General features: G+C 39.2%; 2 protein-coding genes across 3 annotated transcripts; one reads left to right on the forward strand and one right to left on the reverse strand.

The window, feature by feature from the left end:
- The first annotated feature begins 3,443 nt into the window (after positions 1-3,443).
- Positions 3,444-7,336, forward strand: LOC104418199 (shikimate kinase, chloroplastic). 2 transcript variants are annotated; one of them, XM_039302115.1, is made up of 11 exons: positions 3,444-3,668; positions 4,203-4,468; positions 5,173-5,231; positions 5,325-5,379; positions 5,464-5,536; positions 5,881-5,965; positions 6,086-6,168; positions 6,280-6,409; positions 6,514-6,592; positions 6,739-6,803; positions 6,931-7,336. In XM_039302115.1, the coding sequence occupies exons 2-11, from the start codon at positions 4,249-4,251 to the stop codon at positions 6,991-6,993; spliced, it is 912 nt and encodes a 303-aa protein (XP_039158049.1). In that variant the 5' UTR covers positions 3,444-3,668; positions 4,203-4,248; the 3' UTR covers positions 6,994-7,336. The 2 variants fall into 2 exon arrangements, with proteins under 2 accessions (XP_039158049.1, XP_010027771.2); XM_010029469.3 differs by having other exon boundaries at positions 3,445-3,668; positions 4,166-4,468.
- Positions 7,337-8,732: 1,396 nt separating this feature from the next.
- Positions 8,733-18,194, reverse strand: LOC104418201 (F-box/kelch-repeat protein SKIP6). The gene is given in 4 exon segments (XM_010029471.3): positions 8,733-9,149; positions 15,162-15,225; positions 16,950-17,914; positions 17,916-18,194. Coding segments are annotated over 2 exon segments (1,146 nt in total). The 5' UTR covers positions 18,099-18,194; the 3' UTR covers positions 8,733-9,149; positions 15,162-15,225; positions 16,950-16,951.
- Between the last annotated feature and the right edge of the window lie 4,516 nt (positions 18,195-22,710).

The raw sequence follows: 22,710 nt of genomic DNA on the forward strand, positions 1-22,710 counted from the left end.
TTAGTTGACTCACAACTCAATATTGATTTTTCATTCTACTTGGCAAGAAAAGCTTCCAAGCTTTGTATATGTTGATAGGGATGTCGGTGTTGGGAATGCTAGTATTAGTGATCTTTAGTGCCATCTCTGCTGTAAGTCTTTCTCCCTTTATAAAGAGACTATCCAAGTTGCCACCACACCCTCAATTTGCACCCTTGTTGTGTTTGGTTGTCACGCCCTCTATTTGGACATGTAGTATATACCTAACACCTTTACCCTAAGAGATCACCAAAGAAGAGTTGTTAATCTGACCCCATTAACATATTCAATTGAATTCACCTTCATTTAGAAGTTTGAACTAATGAATTATGTGCTAACTAAGATACATTAACTATTCACATTACTTCACATCCACAAAACGATCTTTTACTTAACACCAACATACATGCACCTCAACAAATCCCCCCCTCAAAACAGAAAAAAATAATTTGTAAGCCTCTTGTATTATGCTTACTCCCCCTTAACTCAAATATCCTTTTACAATAATATTATCTAAGCTTACCTCTCCACTTGGCCCCACCTAGTTTAATAGATGATTGTGAGGAATAACATTTGCCCTTCAAGCTTTACCCCGTCACCTTGGCCCAACCAAGTTTGGTAGAAAGCCGAAAGACACTATCCACTACTTAGATTTGGAAGTAACATATGTGATTCCTTTTTTAAGATTTTTTTTGTCATACCTTTTTAAAAATATTTACTAGATGCCGAAGCTTGACTCATCCAACCATCGGTTATGATAATACTAGTTGGAGCGTATAGTAAAAATTTGATACCTTCATCTTGACAGCCTATCAAGAAAGAGTCCAAATTCGAGCCTATCCATATATTAATTAGAGTCGCTATCATTCAAAAGCTTAAGTCATATTTATAAATAATTAGAATATATTAACCGTTTCCATTACACCAAATTCCTCACGTGAGACTTTTTCCACCAACACCCTCAATCTACCTCCTTGTCACCGCGAGGGAAGAATTGAACATGGAGAGGTGGCAACATTAGAAGCAAGATCTCTTCAAACAAGGCATCTTGTTAGTAGAGATCTATGCCATGGGATCTGGTAAAGAAGATAAAAGAAAGGGGAGAAGTCAATGAGATTGGGTTAATGCTTAACGAATCCTCGTGGGGATGAATCATCCGATATGGGGTTTTCACTTTCACTCTTGTGCCATCAAGTACAAATAATTTAATGCTTATTCCACAAGTCCCAAATCACCTTGTCTTTTCATATAGCTCTCTACATTACTTGAATTTCTCATGATTTAAATCTATATATAAAGACAAACTTTCTCGTCATTGAATAAGAACGAAAAATAGACGGGGAATATCTTACGGCAGTTGCCTTATATGAACTTGTTTTGTGGACTCTTTCAATTAAGTTTTCCATTCCTCATTATTAATTCATACGTCGTAAATTGTTAAAGTTTGAATTTTTCAGGCCCATAAAAATGTTCAAAAATGACAAATATAGAACATTCTGTCACTCGTGGCTAAAAAAAATTCCTTCCTAAATAAATAGGTGAATTAAAGTCACATAAAATAGTTTTAGCACATATGCAGCAAATCATGAGAATGGCGACTCATTCATAAGTGTGAACGAGATTAACATCATGCACCAAGTCAATCATAATCTGTGTTGACTTTTCATGTGATTCTCTCCCTCCTCAGTCGATCCCACTAGGGAATCCCCTGGAGATTTCCAGCATGGTTCTCCCTTGGGGAGTGGAGTCCCGTGGTCAAAAAGCAGCCAGCCTTCGAGGAAAAAGCCCTGGAAAAGGCAGGAGCAGAGAGAAAACAGGTCCTGAAAACAGGAAAGGAGGACACAATGGTAAAAATCAACATTTTGGGTCGACCGCTCCCAACCCCCGTCGGATTAGAGCCCGTACATTGCAAATTTACGGAAGGGTCCTAACATGACGTGACTTGTAACGAACGCAGCCCAGCTGACCTATTCGACATGTGTCAAGTTCCCATGAGGAAAACTTGAAGACATTATCTTGGAGGATCAAGAGATGTGATCATTGTACTCGACCGAGAAAAACATGCCAACACAAGTGCTTGAAATAAGTAAATAAATAAAAATAAAATTAACTACGATTAGAGTTTTGCATCCACTGGATAATGCTCCCACCAAATGACCCAATGATTTTCAATTTCGGGTGCCTAATCTTAGGACAAAGGTCTAGTTTTTTTGTCCGGTGGTTGGGTAAGGGAAGGAGAAGGGATGGCCTGAGAGAATGGACCCTCTCACCTATCACGCTACTAAATCAAACATCGTGCCACCAACCCAAGTGAGAAAAACTCCAAAGAAGGGGGTTGGTGAGACTTGAGAGAGGGAGGGAGGGGGGGGTGTCAATGCCACGTGCACATCAAATTCTCCCTTATCCTCATGAGAGGAGAGGAGCATGCTGATGGTTCTTGGACCCACCCTCTCTGGATAAGGAGCACCTTCCTCACCAACTCCCACTCCCTAAAATTTTTCCCTCTTTATTTTTCCTATTTCTCAATTCCCAAAACTCGGTAATTTCCCAGCTTTTTCTTGGAAATACATTGTCAGCGAATTAAAGGGAGATTTTTGTTAGGACCAGACATGACTAGGACCTGCCAACATGTGTCCCCCACCCCAGTTAGAGCCACAAAAACATCCACGTCCCAACTCATTTTTGGTTCTGTTCAAAAAAAAAAAAAAAAGAAACCCCATTTTTGGTCTAAAAAAAGGGAAAAGGGTAAAAGTGTCAAGGACGATACCTGTCAAGAAATTTGATGATTTTTTCGGAACTTCCGAAATATAACTAATCATTGCATCACTAGCCGGGCTACGCAACATTTAAAGACGATGTCTTTTCACAAAAAGGATACCTACTCCAGGTAGTAATATATTTTTCCATATCTTCAAAGCACAAATTAATGTATATTAACTTCTCAATGATACATTTTAATCGGGGAAGTTCTATTACATGATATCTTTCACCTTAAAATTTTAAAAGTCTTCTGATGCCCTCCCTATTAGGGTAACTAATAATGCAAAGTCCCTATAAACGGAACAAAATCAAGACTTTAATAGTCAACATAACTCATCAGTCATCATATCAAAATTCCTAATTTGAACTTAGTTAACCCTATCATCTCATAGGCAATTAGTTTCATTTTTCAAACCAACTGTAAATTTTTCCCCGTCTTCACTCATTTAAACCGATTGTCTCATTGCATCCTGCTTTGTCAACGGAGTCTTTTTTAGATTAATTGTCGTAATAAGAACTAATTCCCATACTCATTAATGGATTTACTTTAAATACATACAGTACAAGTACTCTTTTTTTGGTATGAAAGAAAAAAGAAAAAGAAAACGAAATCATAATATTATTTTTTTTTTGCATTGTATTCACTATACTCTCTCTCTTGCTCTTTCTTGCTCAGTTCTCACCAGATCTTAATAAGCCACTTTTATAAATGCGTTGCGTCGACAAGGAGAGAAACCCAACCGGATATAGAGGCGCAAGCAAAGCTGAAGAGGGAGAGAGGGCTGCCGTTCTGTAAAGAGAGAAAGAGACGCGTCTGACGTGCCTTGGGAGATTTCTTGCCTTGCAGCGCTTGATTCGGATACACAAATCGTCTCCAGGTTCCTGGTCAGGTACTCTCAATGCTTCCCTTGTTGCTGTGTGAGAATCTACGGATTTGATGCCGTTCATGGAGTCACCCAAGTTGCAAATGCATTCGGGTCTTCTCTGTTAGCTTGGAGAGGTTGGGAAATGCAAAAGCCCCTGCATTTGATGTGGGCTGAATGACCCGTCAAAATTTCGCCTTTTTCTTGAATTTCAGCCAATAGCTGTATTTGGGCTTGTGGGTGTTGGAGATTCTTGTGGGTTTTTGTTTAATCTGGGTTCTTTTGTTATTCGCCTTTTGGTTTCTGTTGATTCTTTGGGTGCTCCGGGATCTGCTTTATTTTCTTGTCCGTATATCAGACCATGGACTCCAAGAATCGAACTTTTTCTTTTTAAATTCTATTCGGTCTTTGATTTGTTTATGCTGTTTGATTTTGATGCGCTGGTTCATGATGCTGTTGTGTTAGGAAAATTTTCGGGGTTCGATTTAGCATTGATTAGGAGTTACTTTGGTTTCTCATTGCAGAATTTTGGTGATCCAACTGGTACTTTCATCTGATTAGATAAAAAGGTGAAGTGATTTGGCACGTTCCGGCTGTCTTAAGGTTGATGATGGATGCCAAACTTGCACAAAGGCCACAGTTCTCTGCATGGATCGATTCGGAAAAGGTTGGAAGAAAATCAAGGTGCACGCTAAGGGTTCCCCAAAAATTACGAGAAGGGAGATGTCGTGTGCTCATTTCGGGCCATTTAGAGCCTACAGGAAGTTTTAATCGGCATAAGTCGATCTCTTTAGAAGTTCCTTGTTCATACCGAGAGTTTCCAGGAGGTAGTTGCTCTTATATCCATTTCTTATTCGACTGTATTCGTGCTTCAAGATTTGGTGTGATTCATATAGAGCAAATTAATGTCCACATTTTTTTTTGGGTAGGTAATTTCATTTTACCATTTGCCTTTTGAGCTAGTGAATTGTGGTTAATCTTTATCCATGGATTCCTCCAAATTAATTTCAGATCATTATATCTGAGAGATCATATGTGGGTGATACTTGAGGAGAGATTCACCCTCTCCATGACCCTAGGAAATGATGTATGATCTTTTGGGCTATCTTTGCTCAGATATGTGAAGTTGCCGTTATTTTAATTGTGGGAGAACTTTGAGGCTTTCTATTAATGTGTAATGGATTATTCAGACCTTGCTTACTTGTATTCTTTTTATCCACACGATGCAGTCATGTTTTTCATTCTTTCCCCCAGTTGTATAGGTAGACGGCAGTTTCTGCTATAAAACATCAACTTCCACATGATTTGAGTTTTTGCACTCTTGTTTTGTTTGCTTTTGCTGAAGTCCAGAGTTTCTAAAGTAGTACTCCATAGGTATCATGAAATTTTACTTGTATTTTCCTCATGAATTAACTTAATGAGATGAGATGGTTTTTCATAACTACCTGCACCATTCATGCGCTCAGGGTTTATCTCTTCTGCCTTTCTTATTGTTGAGCATCAGCAGTGATTTACATGATAAATTTTGCAGCTCCAAGATTGCAATCTGGAAGTTTCAACTCGCCTTTCGATGAAGCTTTGATATTGAAGGTACTGAATCCTATCTTCTTTAATTTTGCTGATATAAATGAATCCGTTTTACTTGCTGATTTGGGAAACTTATTAGAATCAATATATTTGCAGAATAAATCGCAAGAGATTGAGCCATTTTTAAGTGGGCGCTGTATATATCTTGTTGGTCAGTTTCTATTTCCTTGATCTTCTGTTGGTTAGACTTGTTAATCAATATCTTCACTACTCATCTGTTTGATCCGATTTGCAGGAATGATGGGTTCCGGAAAAACCACCATTGGCAAGGTCCTGTCTCAAGTACTTAGTTATAATTTTTGTGACAGGTTTGTCTGCGATTCCCTGTTTTCACTTAGAAAATATTGTGAATTGAAGTACCTCTGTGGATTCGATGCTCTGACTGGAAGATACCATATTCACATTATTATTAGCATTATTTTTTTTTTTTGGTTTGGGGGAGGGGGGGGAGGGGGGTCCATTCCCTTGATGGATCTTTATTTGTGTAGTTGCATCAAATATTTATAATTTCTTGTAGACAGAAATATGGTTTTCTATCAGAGAAAAGGCTTTATGTGTTTCTGTTTCATGCTATGTAAAATTGTACAGGTCTGTTATTACCATGTGTTTGTAAATCTTGGCTTGACATTCATTTGACTCTGTGATGCTCCAGTGACTCATTGGTGGAGGAGGATGTTGGAACTTCTGTAGCTGAGATCTTCAAGCTCTATGGAGAGGGATTCTTCAGAGAGAAGGAGGTGAGACGGGAGAATTTGCTTTTGATATAAACCTTATGCATTTGTTTCATCTATAATTTAGAAAGGCAGTCTTATTCAGTCTAGGGTCTCCTCCTAATTGAATCGTAATTCATCTTGCAGACTGAGATGTTGAGAAGATTGTCAAGAATGCATCGCATGGTGGTTTCTACCGGTGGTGGTGCGGTTATCCGTCCTGTCAATTGGTAATTTTAATGAATGAATGAATGAATGATTCCATCCTATACACTTCTTGACCGTTGCATTTTTCTTTGTGAAATGTTTTAATTCTGTATGTGTTTTCATCTGTTATCCAGGAGACACATGCAGCAGGGGATTAGTGTCTGGTTAGATGTGCCTTTGGAAGCATTGGCACAGAGAATTGCTGCTGTGGGAACACATTCTCGCCCACTTTTGCATGACGAATCAGGTGATGCCTACACAAAGGTCAGTTACTTTCATGGTAGACCCAGATACACAGCTTTCGAATTTTCTTAGTTGAAGCACGATCCAATATTGTGCCGTTCCTGATATCAAAAAATTACATGCAGGCATTAACACGCTTGTCTAATCTTTTGGAAGAGAGGAGTGAATCATATGCATATGCCAACGCTCGCGTTTCTTTGGAAGGTATGCTCACTTCAATTTCCAATGCACAAACATCTATGCACTTTTTCATTATGAACCATGAGGTGGTGCAGTTCTGTTAATTTACAGTTTGCTACTTTCTGCCTTCAATGCCTTGATTGTATAATGAGATGGTCCACTCCTTGCAGAAATTGCGGCTAAGCTAGGTTACAGAGATGTGTCACACATCTCACCAACTGCTATTGCTATTGAGGTCTCTCTCTCTCTCTCTCTCTCTCTCTCTCTCAAAAGCTCAATCTCCTACTCACGCATGTGCGCACTTATACTTTGCCTGCCTTTTGCATTTGCTCACTTGAGAATTATCTATTCTGCAATTCCAGGCACTTGAACAAATCGAGGGTTTCCTCAAAGAGGAAGATGGCATGGCGTTTGGGACATTGTAGTCGCTCTTTTTGGGACACTATCATTTTTTTTTTATTCATTTCAGACTCCTTTGTGTTTGGGGCATCATTTCACATGCCACGTCCCTAATTTTATCGTCAGGACGAGGCATTGTGTTGTTTGTTCATATCGTAATGTACGGTGGTTCAATAATATGACAGCCGAATACTTCGGTGTACTTATGCTGGACTTGAGGTGAAGCAATATTTTTTAGGCAAAATGAGAATGGGGACTTAGACACAAGTGGATATAGAGTCCTTGTCTTTATACCAGTATGATATGTTACCCCATCTATGTAAGGAAAAATGAATAATCTGAATATACATTACTGTTGGCAAGGTTGCATTCTCTGTTTCTTTCATTCTACCCTTTTTTTCTTCTGTAAATTCTCATTATATATACTTCAAAAGCGATCAATGGATTGAGCTTGGACTGGGAAACACAGGATCAGCTAAAATGACCAGAGCCAGAAGTTCTGGTGTGAGGAACTGCTTACACTTCCAGAGATATTATTCCCTTAAAGCTGGTGGATATCTGAGCAAATTACAAGATATGAGGACACAAAAGATCAGGGCACGTATCTCTCCATGGTAAAATGGATATCATACAATCATTGGGCCAGGTAGGCTTCCAACGGATTGCCTTTTGAAGTGATCTTTTTCTACTCGACGCCGAGACAGCTTTACAGAAGCCAAACTGGCAGACAGCGATGGGACCTGGCCTACTAATCCATGTCGGTAGTATTCCAATTTAGTAGGGACCAACTATAAAGTTTTATCGCTATACCATGTAGCCTGGTGCATCGACCTCATTGGTAGACGTCTGGACAGGTTATGGATAGGATCTGACTACGAGTCATAATACGTATCCAGACACTTGACCGGATGTTCGGTCCCCGCAAAGAAGGAAAAGGACGTATCCTCAGGTCATTGGCCCTTCATCACCCCGAAATACCACAGAGAAACAGACTCGCTTGTCACCATTCATATTGTGCAAGAGCCGCCAAAGCCCAAAGCCGATCTGATGGTCCTCCTGCTGATGCGGAGTAGCCAGCTTGGCACCATGGCTGTGTCGTGGCTGTGTATCGTCTGGATTTTTGGTAAGAATACAACTAAATATGCTAAGATAAATAATCTGAATATTTTGTCATATCTTATCTACCGTTTATTTCAAGTCAGATATTTTAATGTCAGATTGTATCCATTGTTTGGTAGAATCTAGATATCAATGTAAATTACATATATGCCCTATGTATTGTCCATGAAGCAATGTCGATCTTTATCTCCTTAAAAATATCGTTCTCATGCATAAGTATACTTCAAAACCTTCACAATTAATTAGACTTACAACTCTTGGTGCAAAAAAAGAAACTTATCGATTTACATAACATAAATTTTCATTGGCCAGCCAAAGCTATATCTTAAACAATAGTTTAGCATAAGTAACCTTTATGAGAGTAATCTAACATTCACGTAGCAGGTGTGGCATAGTTAATTCCCACAGAATGCATTAAGCAAACACCACGCCGAATGAAAGGCCATAACTAACAAGCAAGCCGCCAGACAATGAAAAACCATAAACTTTATGCAAATCATTTGGAGACCAAACAGTCGTTGAAGCCACGTCAATATACATAGCGATAAACTTTATTCCGCAAGACCAAGAAGCAGCAAATATTTGGCCATAAAGTTGATATTTCAGCAAGCTTTCAACTAGCAAAAATCACTGCAACTCATCACCATGACTCTGCTTAATTCTTCAAATGCCATAGTGAATATGAACAATGCTCCAAACTTCATAAGAAGTGTCGTCATATTAAGAACGACAAGAGTAGACAGGTTTGTTTAGTAAGAACAAAAAGAGTAGAAAGGTTTGTTTATTTTTCCTATACATTGTGTCGTGATTTATACAAAAGTGATCCAAAATTTATTGCACTTGATACGAGATGGATCATCCAGCAAGATGATGTCATAATATACAAAAGACACAAGCTGTACATAAGCGAACATCTCCTTCAAGATGTCTTAAAATCCGATCACAATTAGACACCAAAAAAGGTAGCAAGGTTGTGCATTTGTTGCCTTTCAGAGTCTCGAATAACAGCTTCAGAGTAGGGTCGTTGAATGATCCATTTACTCAGTGTCAATTTTTCAACACCCTGTAGGGGGAATGGCGATAATAATAAGCAACTCAAGAGGGGACAAAGATAAAAGATAATAGGTGAACTGAAGAAAGCAAGCAAGCCCAAAATGAACTAAAAACCTAGGGCGCCATCTTATTGACATAGTGCTGTAGTTTTCCCATGCATATCATCAGCTAAGTAAATGGAAACAAAAGCAAAGAAAAAGAAAAAAAGGGTCCATCTGGATGCCAGTCACAATGTTCTTTGGGGTTCTCCCCCTTTTCCAAACTTCATGGTCTGTCATCTGATTTGTTCATTCCAACTCACATCATAAGCTGTGCAAAACAATCATAATGACCGCAGCAGCAGCAAGCAATAACTGATGCACCATCATCGAACCACCAACAATTGACAGAGATGCTTGATCTTTTTCTTATGAAAAAAAAAGCCATCACACTGCTTATGAGTGCTTTCTTAGACAGTAAGCTGTATTAGGCAAGAGAGTGGACCATAACAAGTATTAGTAGTAGAATTGTGAACTTAATAAATCACACAAGAAAGGACAACAAGCACATTTGTCATCTTTGACTAGGTTGACTGCACGGATAACTTTGGTTCATCACTCATGTTCTTCAAAACTCTCTATAAATTCTATTAACGTCCTTTCTATCATCTCCTCATCCTTCAAGAGAATCCATGTCCATAAAGTCATGCCTTCCAACTCATCTTCTTGCAGTTTCTTGAGCCAAGCACAACTACTTCGGGCCACGTCCATTTGGTTCCTATCCCATTGTCTAACAAGAATGGCTCAAAAGTTTATCCATTCCATAGCTCACAAGGATGAAGGTATCAAATCTATAACGTTATTCTTGAGAATAATTTGTACTCTCCATTGAGTGGAAAAATCATATATTATAGATTACAAGATGATAAAAATTTGGCAGCCCATATGAGAGTACCTCTCAGTAGAGGAGACCCATATAATTCATCCAAACATACTTGCTTACGCAGCCCACTACAGATAGTAAGGTACCCCTCAGGCTGGAATGATCATTCACCACGTGGATCTAACTCACTAGCATCAGCTATTCAGTACCTATGGTTAGAGCGTAATAACATAAATCAATGATCTGAGACAGTAAATGACTTACGTCGTTCAACGTCAACTGTTCAAACATATTAACACCATGTTGAACCACTTACTCCTTGATCTATTGATGGCCATCCATCCATATAAGGCATACCCAATCTTCTGACTAAACAAACATCCTCCTCAATGTCAATGCGCATCCTCACAGAAAATGTTCTACTACTGGTCCACTACAGCATCCCATCACACAAAGAAATCCTCATTTCGACATGATTCATCTGGTTCTTAATGAAAGAATGACACAATGAGCCACAAAAATCAGATTCTTCTAGGCCTTTCTTTGGAGTCAACCACCAGCGCCTACATTATGTTTGAGTAGCTGAACAACCCTAGGAACTGTAACAACAGCCACAGTACTACGTAGTTTCATGTTCCTAGCTCTTCATAAATGACATAGATAAGCACTCCGTTCTAACTTAGAAACCAGAGAATGAAGATTCTTCTCCTTGAAATGCATAGCAGACCCATCTAACTAAGATCGTATGACCACCAGACTCTGTCCCAAATTGCAGTAGACTGACATTTGGAACAACGAATGATCTCGCCATCAATGAAATTACCACAGAATAAACAGTCAATACTCATACCAAGTATCCATCTAGTGAGCCCTGAAATGTAGTGTTTGAGACACTAGGTAGTGACCATTTCAACTTACACCAAGGAGCTTTTCTTCATTTTTCTCTAAGACAGTTCTAACTACAAACAACCCCATTACAAGCTGCGGTCCATGTGAGTTTATCACATCCATCAGAAGGTTGCAAAGTGCAACAAAGTGCAGACTGAATTGCCCTTCATGGCACAATCTGCTCCAGCAAGAGGCCATCTCAACAATGAGCCAAACTTTTTTAAAGTTATTGGGGATAAGAATACTAGAAGTGCCATAATATTCATACGGCGTTCACTCGAGTACTATAACTTATTTTTGCCGACTCGAGTGAGGAAGCATTGAGAGAACCAAAAAAAAAAAAAAAAAAAAAGCCATATAGAGAGAGACTAAATAAACCTCACTGTTTGAGCTCTTAGTGTTGTCCTTTCTCACTGGACAGAGACTAAAAAAGGTGACAACGTGGAGGGAAATTAGGGCTTGTTGCACAATGATCTTGATCAACAGAGACCAAAAACGAGTGATTTATTGTGTTTCGTGGAGCACATTTGTTGTTTTGTGCCCACTAACCGACAAAATCAGTGATTGCTTACTCAATTTCATGTTGTTCACAAAGATTAAAGGTGCAGGAAAAGGTGATAACTTGGACGAAAAAATTAGAGTTTAGTGCCAAAGTGTAAAGGTGAGTCATTTATTGTATTTGATGAGGCACTTTGTCGTTTTGTGTCCACTAATCGACACCCTCAATTATTGTTTATTGAAAATGGTGCCGTTGTGGGGACTGAAAACTGAAGTATTAATGCGGATGATACCATTGCACCCTTAATGTTTGCTACAATGGGAGATTGTTATTGGTGATGAGTGGGAAATTTTGGTGGAAATGTTGCTATTATCCTCGTTAGTGTGAGTAGACTGTTATATAAAGACTATGTAAGGGATATAGTAGACCAGCTGTGATGCAAAATAGAGAAATTGCATTATAAGGCACCTAGTAAGAACCTTAAGGATGGTTTGAGATATCTGTATGACAATAATGGTGCGAGGCAAAATAGTGAAATTGCATTATAAGGTACCTAGAACTTTAAGGATGATTTGAGATAGTTGTATGGCAATAATGGTGTGAGGGATCCTCTGCCATTATCTCCATAGTCAATATGTTTATATGTATGTTGAATATCACGGTGATGAAGATGAGGAAACAGTATTGGAAGCTAGTATTGAAACCCAAGTTTGTGCTAGATTTGTTTTAGGAGAGAAGCAAAGGAGACTAAGGCTTCACACACAGCTCGTGTTTTAGAAGTATGTGAGCAACTTAAGAGAGGTGGTGGCATATTTGATGCTAGAGACACACTTCTTGAAGAGGACTAGAGTAAACTAGAGCTCTAGGGAAGTTGCACTATTGAAATGAGGAAACTTTAGTGCATACAAATTGCCCAAGTGATGATGATGAGGAGGACATTGCACAAACAAGGCAAGAAGTAAGGGCATTTCAGCAAAGGAGGAATGCACCATTTAGGGAAGCGGATGACTCTATAATCATGGATAAAGGAGCTCCTATGGTCGATGGTAATGATATTGAATATGGGGAAAGTGGTGATGATGACAGCAATAGCTCAGAGGATGCTGAAAATGAAGATGTTGCAATTCTGCATAGAAGGGAAAGTGTTCAACTGGTACAAGTCTTGCATTTTGCATATCAATGAGATTTGATGATGCAAAACAATTTTGAGATGTTATTCTTAAGTAATCAATCACTTAACAGGAAATATTCAATTCACTAGAAATACCAATAATTGTATAAGAGCAAAGTATGCACAAAATAATTGTCCATGGAACATATATGGTGCATTGAGTAAGAAGACTGGGTTCGTTTCAAATCCATTCACTCTAGAAGGAACATAATTGTGGTATTGTATTTGACAATAAGAGAATTACTAATATGTAATTGGCCAAGCTTCAAAACCATTAAGGTCATGCTAGAAATTGAGTCCTCAATTAAAACAGCTAGTGAAGGAACAAGCAGGTGTTAGTGTGTCTAGAAATCAATGCAAAAGGGCCAAACACAAGGTGATGAGTATATTGATCAGTACATCCAAAGAATAATATGCATAGTTTTAGGACTATATCAGGGAATGTAGGCTTCAGAATCCACTCGGTAGAATTATGTATAGGTTGTGGAGAAATCAACGCTTGATTCTAGGACACAGCTTGTTAGAATGTATATATGTTTTAATGCATGCAGAAATGGATTCCTATAGAAAAGTGATAAGGTTAGATGGGTGTTTTCTAAAGGGGTCACGCAGAGGAGAATTATTGGCCGCCATTTGGAGAGATGAAAACAACAAAATGTTTCAATAGCCCGATTATTGAGTATCTGAAAAATCTAACGGCTGACCTTGGGCATTTATAAGTGACCAAATAGAAGGTAATGTCATTGAAATATTGTTATTATTCTATCATTGACATATTACAAATGTTTGCTGGTTTCAATTATTGTAGGCATTTCTTTTGATAATAGCTAAATTGAATATGTGAATGATATTAGAAAGACAATAATTAATGACATTACATTTTATTGGTCACTCATGAATACCCAACCTCTTTCATTAATGATACCAAGGTCAATCATATCAGAACCAAGTACCTTTGTCCTTTACCTTCACAACAAAACCAAGGCTATTGGAACCATTTGGTTATTTCCATCACTTCCAATGGCAGCCAATAACTCTCATTTGCATAACCCATTTATAAAACACCAATATAAACCTGTTACTTTTCTACAACCAACCAAGAACCCATTTTTACATCCATCAAAACATATATATATCTTACAAAAATCGTCCCAAAATAAGACAATGGCTTCTCCACAACTTTTACACGAATTCTAATAGGTGGATTGCGAAGTCTACATTCACTAGCATAGTCCCAAATCTATACATATTATTCCTTGTATGTACCCATCAATGTACCATCACTTTGTATTTGGCCCTTTCGCATAAAAATCTAGATACATTAACACCTATTTCTCTTTCTCTAACTGTTTTAATTGAGAACACTTGATTTCTGGTATGGCCTTAATAATGTTTAAGTGGGCCAAGCACACGATAGTAACTATTTTATTCTCAAATACAATACGACGTCCCCCCTAAAATCACTGGCTTAGTCTTCTTCCTCAATGCACCACATATCTTCCATGGATAATTCTTTTGCGCACACTTTGCTTTAAAATCTTTGGCATTTGTAGTGAATTGAATATTCTACTGTTGAGTGATTGAGTATTTCACAATAGAATCTCTAAGTTGTTTTCTATCATCAAATCTCATTGCTATGATAGCGCAAAACTTGAACTAGTTGAATTATAAAAAGGATACTTACTTTTTCTTCTAAGAACAAATGCAAAGCCTCTATTATCATAATCCTCAGAGCTACCGCTGTCATCATCACCACTTTTCTCATCATGACCATTTACGTTTCAGCCACTTCCCAAATGGTAAATTCTTCCTTTGCTGAAATGCCCTCACTTCTTGCCTTACTTGAGCAATGTCCTCATCATCAACATCATTTGGGCAAATTGTATGCACTAAAGTTTCTTCATATTCATCACTGGACAGTTCAACTTCCCAAGAGCCCTAGTTTACTCTAGTCTCCTATAGGAAGTGTGTCTCCACCATCGAATATCTCACTACCTCTCTCAATCTACTTACATGTCTCTAAAGCAGGAGCTGTATACAAAGCCTCAATCTCCTCTGCTATGAAATCTCCTTTTAAAACAGATTTATTACCAACCTAGGTTTCAATACCGGCTTTCGATACTATTTCCTCATCTTCATCACTGTGATATTCAACATACACATAAATATCTTGACCATGGAGATAGTAAACAAGATGCCTCACACTATTAACATCGTACGGATATCTCAAACAATTCCTAAAAAACTCTTACCAAGTACCTTGTAATGCAATTTCCCTATTTTGCATCGTAGCTTTTCCACTATATCTCTAACAAAGTCTTTATATGATAGCCTACATTATGAGGACAACAACAACATTTTCACTAACAAAGTCACACTCATCGCCAATAACAAACTTCCCATCATAATAAACATTAATGGGTGCTGGTATCACTCATGTTAATGTTGCACCAAAACAAAAAAATAAATTTGTAACAAGGACCACAACACAGAGACTCAATTTCAGCAATTGGTCCCCACAAACCCACTACTTTCAATAAACAAGCGTTGGTCATTGGACACAAAATGAGAAAGTACGTCACCAAATACAATAAATCCATCACCTTTATGGCACCAAACCTCAACATTTGCCCTCCAAGCTAATGCCTTTTCCGACATCGTTAGTCTCTGTCAACAATACCAATTGAATAAGCAATCGTTGATTTTGTCAGTCAGTGGGCACAAAACAACAAATATACCTCATGAAACACAACAAATCACTCGCCTTTAGTCTCTACTGACCAAGATTGATCACGTGACAAGCCCTAAATTTTCCCTCCACACCATCGCTTTTTTAAGTCTTTATCCAGTGAGAAAAGATGACATTCAACAAGCAGGAGCTCACTCAATAGACAAAGAGCGAGCGTGAGCAAAGCAGAAGACAGAGCCATAATTTTTTTGAGAGAGCTTGATTAGCTTTTTTCTTGCAAGTCTATAGGTGTACGAGTTGCAGTGAAGAAGCGTTGAGAGAGAGAGAGAAAAAATGTGGTTGTTTAAGGAAGAGAGAGACTGAAAACGTTGTCCTTCCCATGGCAAGCATTTAAAGAGAGAAACGACAATGTTTATTTGTACTCTTACCATGTTGGACCAAAATTTCCACACTGGACTTTAATTTATATTAAAAATTCCAAGTAGCAATAGAAAATTGAGTAAAAAATCAATGTAGGACAATTTGCCGGAAATGACACTCAAATGAATGATCTTACACCGATGTGACACTCAAATGAGCAGAAAAGAATGTTATGGAACTCAAGTAAGCACCGCCGAAAGTTATGACACTCCTAATATTCTTATCCCAAAGTTATTGCGCACCCTTTCCCATTAGCATGTGGACTATTACGCATTTTATTTTAGCACCCATTGCAGTTCCATCACTACCCTTCCACAAATAAGCATGACAATGCTGCTCAATAATCAATCACATGGACAACTTTCATGGGGAAGAGGCAAAATTGACACCAGCAATTTGCATTTCTTTGAATGACATATTTGAATAAGCTAAAGTCAGCCAGCAATAGAGACTCTTAGCAGACCAAGCTCTGATTCTCGACAATATTCAATAAATTTACGATTGACAATCCCTATTGGTAAGCATCCCAGGGATAAAGAACAATCTCAAATATCTCACTGGAAGATGATCCTGCCAAAAGTTGCTAATATCAACAAGCTGCAATCATCCCAGCAGAAACATCTCGAACTTCTTTCCTTTCAATCCAGACATCACCTAAAAATTCTACATTGGGAACCACTGCTATATCCTCTGTTCTACAACCAGCGAGGAATTATCAAGTCATCAGCAGCACAAAAGCTTTCATTTCTCCTCTTGCTCAAATTAGTAACAGGTACAAAAAAGTTAAAAGAAAACAAAGCAACAACAGGTACAAAAGAAAAATTAGATTTTGAAAGACCATGATGATGATGTCACAACATCAAGTTAGTGAAGCTGCAAAGTTACACAATCATCTCCCAAGCAAACAGATTCTGTTTACAAGAGTGCCTCTACTAAGTACTATCGAAGAACCATCACAATTGCACGCAGCAACAGATGTTTAACTCCCCCAACACACTCACCCAATATTGCAGACACCAAATGTGTCCCCTCAAAAGCAGATCATCCATAAGATAACTTTTAATTAGATAAGTGCTGCATGAATGGTTCCATACGTGAGTAGAGGAGCTACATTTATACGATGATTCTGCCAATTTGAGTGCAGAAGTCAGCTACTGCATTTTACATTGCTCCCATAATGTATCGTCATTCATATAGGCTAGCAAACTTAATTGAAATGAATGGATTATTAATAAACATAGAAACCACACAGTAATGAGAAAAAACAATTGTTCAAGCATACCATTAATCTGACCAGGACGACAATGCCACCGCCAAGCAATTGACGATCGAAGACCCATTGGATACCTTGAGAACCAAATCCGACCAGCAAATACAACCCACTAGTTCCCCATGCTCATTCTTCTTCACAGCAATCTCAGCACACCAGACCTCCATCTCCTTCCCACCACCCTTTCCCTCCCAAACCACCACCAAATTCCCACCCAGATTTGTCATCGTCGCACCACACAAGAACTTTGGCAGCCCGCTCTCCACGCCCTTCAACTCCTTCCAAACCCCTGCCTTCACATCGAACCCTCTAATCTTCCCCAAGTAGTCATAGCAATACAAAACCCCATCAATCACACAAGCCCTCCCTCTCCACCCCATGTCGAGCTCATCCTCCACACTCTCCCAGACTTCTTTGTCCACGTCATACACAACCCCACCACGGTCTGCCATTGCGTAGATCCTCCCGTCCACGACGGCGCTGGCGTGCATCCACTTCTCTCTCACCTCGAGCGACTCTGACGGGACCGCCGCCCACGACCCGGCCCCGGGGTCCAGCACCTCCGCCCAGTGAGCGGCGCGGGACCAGGTGTCGAGGGTGCACCCGCCCATGACGTACAGCTTCTCGCCCACAACCCCGGCGGCGGCGAACTCCCGGCCCACCCGCATGGAGGGGCCGGGCTCCCACCGGTGGAACCGGCAGTCGAGGACCCAGACGCGGGGGGAGGCGACGTCGTTGACGGACCCGCCGAGGACGTAGATGCGGGAGCCGACGACGGCGAAGGCGGAGCCGATGGAGGGGGAGGGGATGGGGGCGATGGGGACGAGACGGCGGCTGGAGTGGAGGGTGAACCAGAGGTGGGAAGCCGGGGAGGAGGCGGAGGAGGAGGAGGAGGAGGGGGAGGAAGGGTGGCGGAGGACGAGGTAGAGGGAGGGCTGGGTGCGGCGGAGGAGGCGGCGGGCGGAGGAGAGGAGAGGGGGAGGAGAGGAGGGAGCGGAAGCTCCGGGAGACGAGGGCGAGGGTGGGGTCGTGGGAACTGGGCACGCGGGCGATGATGTTCACGGCGACGTCGTCCGGGAGGGAGGGGATCAGCGGCGGCGGCGCTTCCGGCGGGGCCGCGGCGGCCGGAGCGGCGGCGGCGGAGGAGGCGGCGCCGGACATGATCCGGGAAACGGCGGGGCTGGTATCGGGATCGGAGGTGAAGAGCTAACGTACTTCGAAGGGCGGAGGTAGTCGGGATCGAGGCACGTTGGCAGTCTCGTCTGTCCAACTACCAAATTCCATCTGTTCAAAAAAAAAAAAAAAAACTACCAAATTCCTTCAAAATTATTATTTTTTTAAAAGAAAAATAGAAGAAAATGGTAATTTTATTAAGAGAAATCTCTAAAAATTCTTCTCATTTGGAGCCCAGTTTTTTAAAATTCTCCCCAAACTTGAATTGAAAAAAATGAAGAAGAAAATGATTTTTATTTAGAGAAATCTCCAAAAATTCTTCTCATGTGGAGCCCATTTTTTTTTTTTTCAAAATCTCCTCAGACTTGACTTTTATTTTGGGGGACACTCTTGTGATTCTACTTTGGTTTAGTAAGAGACTTGATTTGATCTCGAAATGTCAATATTTTTAAAAATTGTGTCGAAAATTATATATGATGACCGATTAATATATATACGGTTTGGTCTGTTAAAACAATAAAATTGACTGCTTTAAATAAATTAACAATGTATACAATGTAATATATCATGAAGAGGGAGGTCATTTACTCATTTTCATATGGTTTAAGTGTTTGAATTATTTTTGGGTGGTTGTGCGATCGAGACTCTTGGATTGCACATTCAAATCATTTCCAATTTTATTGTGAATTGTGATGTTTGGCTCAACTCAGTGAGCGCATGTTGCATAATGAAAGCTGTTGGATTGAATGTGACCCATGTTGTGTTCATCTTTCCTTCATCCTGATCCGATTTTAAGCGAAATGACGCAATTAGTATCATCAGATTGGACTAATTCATCCAATACTTGACCCAATATCAATCAAAGATGGCATGGGCCTAAAATAAGATCAGAAGTCAGGTCCAAGCCTCATTGAAATAGTTACTTTGATGAAGTTTTCGAAATACCTTAAGAATTTGATTACTTTAACTCAGTAATTCCTGACCTCATCACGTCTGAAAATAATTGTCAAACCGTTGACACCTAAATTTTAACGGCCCGTTTAGTCATTAAAAAGTAGGGTTTAATTTTATAAAAAAAAATATATATTAATTACATAGCATACTGATTTAGGTGCATTTTATTTTTAATTGGTATTTTATTTATTGGGCCCGGTGGCGGATGGGTCGAATGGGTGGTTTTGAATTTTAAATTAATAGCAAAGCTAGGCCCATGAAAGGATAAAATCAACCTAAGCCCGTCGTTATTTTTAATTGATTATCTTGTAAAAAAATTAAGATTTGATGCGATATTATGATTTTTGAAAATTAAAAAAATCGTATTGTAATCATATTTTTATCAATAGATGATGAAATCGGGGAGCTTTTTTTTTTAAAAATTCAGAAATAAGTGAAGAGAAAGGTCAAGAGAGGTTTTGGCTTCTGCGAAAAAGGGAAAAAAAAAAAGGAAAAGTCAGAACGTGAGAGAGAGAAAGAGAGAGGAGAAAGGTAAAAAGGCAAAAGGTAATTTGACCCCTACTATTCATCATCTTCCTCAAGTCCGCTGCCCCTCCTCTGCAACTTCCATCCGCAGGGCTTCCACAGCCGTGCGTCCGCCACAGCCGCTTCGTCGGTCTCCCCACGAAGCTCGCCCCGACGTTTGAGTCCTCCTCCACCCAAGCCCACCGTGCCGCGCCGAGCCTTGCCCTTGCTCCGCTCCCTGACGAACCACCTCACCGCTCACGCCGACGCCGCCTGGGGCTTGAAGCCAGTCCCGTCCGACGCCTGGATCTTCCTTCGCACGAGCCCCGACGACCCCCGCCGTTCGCCTCTGCCGTCTCCCCTGCAGCGCCTCCACCGCGACGCGTCTGTTCCGACGCCGCGCCCACACCACGAGCTCGCTGCTCCGCACGCAAATCGCCAGAACAGGACTCAAGCCTACCTAGTTCCACCTCTGATCACCCGAACCTTCCGCCCAGACGCAGCAACGCTGCCCCGCCTTCACCGGTGATCCGCTCCAGCCCGTCCGTCCGATGCCTCTGCAGCGCTTCCACCCGTGACGCCCTTGTTCCGTCCGACGAAGCTGCTGCTGTGCTGCTCGAGCTTCCCCGACATCCAGACGCACCGGTGACTCACCTCACCGGAACCCCGAACGCCGGCGACCCGAACCCGCTACCCGAAGATCAGCCGCACGAGCAAGCCGTGGTTGAAGAAAGCAAGAAAAGAAAAATAAAAGAAAAGGAAAAAGAAATTAGGTAGTTTCATTTTCTTTTTATATTTACTTTATTTTGTTTATATTATGTAGTTTAGATATTTAATTGGATCCCAATGTTTATGAGTCTTGTAGGCATTATCCGCAGGGTCTTCCACAATAATTATTATAATTATTAATTTGACCCGTAAGATGTCAGTCATTTCTTTAATTATTTTAATTCTTGGAGTTTGTTGATACTACTTTAATTGTTAAATCAATATAACTATTAATTTGATCCATAAGAACTCGGATTAGATTTTTAATTATCTTGATCTTTTGTTGTGATAATTAGGGTTAGGATAATCGTTAATTTGACTTGTGAGACAACAGGTTATTTTTCCGATTATTTCAATCATTTATTAGATTGAATATCTTGATTGTTTAGATTTAATGTTTAGTTAATAATTGATTGTTTTTGAAAAGCCACTAAAAAAATCTAAAAATATTGGAATTAGGATTCAGTTTTTTTTTTAGAATATTTCTTGTTATCTTGCCTAGTTAGGATAGGGATTTTAATTCAAAAATATAAAAAATGCATTAAGTTAGGATTTTAATTGCATGTTTAATTATGTGGCAAGTTTAAATTTTGGATTTTAAATAAAAAACAAAAGATATAAAATATCATGCATATATCATATAGAATTATGGCATGCTCCGCATGTCATTGCATTTTAGATAAATTGTATCTTAGATTTAGATAATGTCTTAGTTTAAATTAGGATTTAATATGACTTAATCCCTAGTTCAAATTAGATAGAATCTTAATCTAGCTAGATCACTTTTGCAATTTTAAATTTCGAATTTCATAAAATTTGTCTTAGGATAAATTAGTTGCAATTTCCAGGAATAGATTGCATTTTTAGAATAGGAAAAATCATGTGCACGTTATATAGAATTAAGTCCATGAAATGCACGTCATTTTAGTGATTATTGTTAGGTTCATTTCTAATTAGAAATTGCCCGTCATTAGATTATGTCATTTAATAAATGTCGCGTGACATATAGCTCGCATACTAAATTGTATGCTGCATGTTATTTTAGGTTAAATAATTTTGTATGTCATTGCATCGCATTGCATGTCATTAGAATTAGGTCATTTAGATCGCATTTAATTATTGCATTTCTTCATGTCATATAGTTTAGGTCATGTTGCCATGTCATATTATATTATTAGCATGCATTGCATGATTCTCATTAAATAAAGTGAAAACAAAAATTGAGTAATTGCTTGTTAATTAGAAACCATATCTAGGGTTTTTGATGTGGATTTTAATTTAACACTGCAGATGCTTGCTTTCGTTGCTTTTAGGTAAATTCTACATTATTTAATTGCTTTCTTGGGTGTTAAATTGGTGGTTTGCACACCTGTATGATCACCTCACATGTTAGGGAGATAGTTTAAAATAAATCAGCTGCTTGCAAAAACATTTTGAAAAAATTAAAAAGAAATGGTACCGAAAGGGCATTAGAAAATTCTAATGTAACCAAGTCCCCGTACACTTGGGTCTCGGTTCGTAGGAGTAAAATAAATCTCCATTTATTTTACTTAGGTGTCTAATCGACCTACCATGAACCGATTAGTGGCGACTCCTAAATAATCATCTTTTGCATGTTAAAAAAAAAATTAAACCTTAGGTCGCGAATTGGTATGGGCTTGGGAGAGCCCGAGCTAAGTTTAGGCTTAACAATCTATTAACCTAGTTTTAGGTGGTGAACTCGCGAAAAATTAGGTCGCGACACAAACGATAAACACATGCTTGCCCCGAACTTCTCGCAAACAAGACAGTGCCTAACTAGATTTGCTTCAGCTCATACCGTGCTTGTCTCAACTCTCCTCTCGTAAATGCAGTGGTCCTTCATCTCCAATTATTCCATCTATGTTGGAGAAACATTAGTCTTTTTCTTTTCTTTTTTTCAATCTGAAAAATTGGGGAAAAAATTGGGGGTTTTCAGATTCACAATAGTGCAAGTGAAATGGCATAGACAAAATGCTATCTTTTTTTTGGCTAAAAATGACCTTAGCAATTGGACGAAATATGGGGATGATTTTTTTTTTCTTTTTTTCTTTTTTACCATGGGAATGATGAGCAGCTGTTTTTTGGCGATCAATTATTTTCAACGGTACGAGAGTTCGGGGAATTATTGGATAAAATGATCAAGTTTAAAGATATTCCAAACGAAGTTGAATTTAGATGGAATTTTGAGAAATTGTCTTTTGAGGAATTTTTGGAGCTTTTCCCTTACTTTATTGTTAGTACAAAGGATAAAATTTTGCGAAGGTTCATATTTTCCTTTCAAGGTATGCCTAAGTAATTGTCGATTTTCTTAAAGTGGCTCCTTTATAAATGAGTTCAGATAATAACTATTCTC

This window comes from Eucalyptus grandis, chromosome 9, assembly GCF_016545825.1.
Source record: "Eucalyptus grandis isolate ANBG69807.140 chromosome 9, ASM1654582v1, whole genome shotgun sequence".
Taxonomy (NCBI): Eukaryota; Viridiplantae; Streptophyta; class Magnoliopsida; order Myrtales; family Myrtaceae; genus Eucalyptus; species Eucalyptus grandis.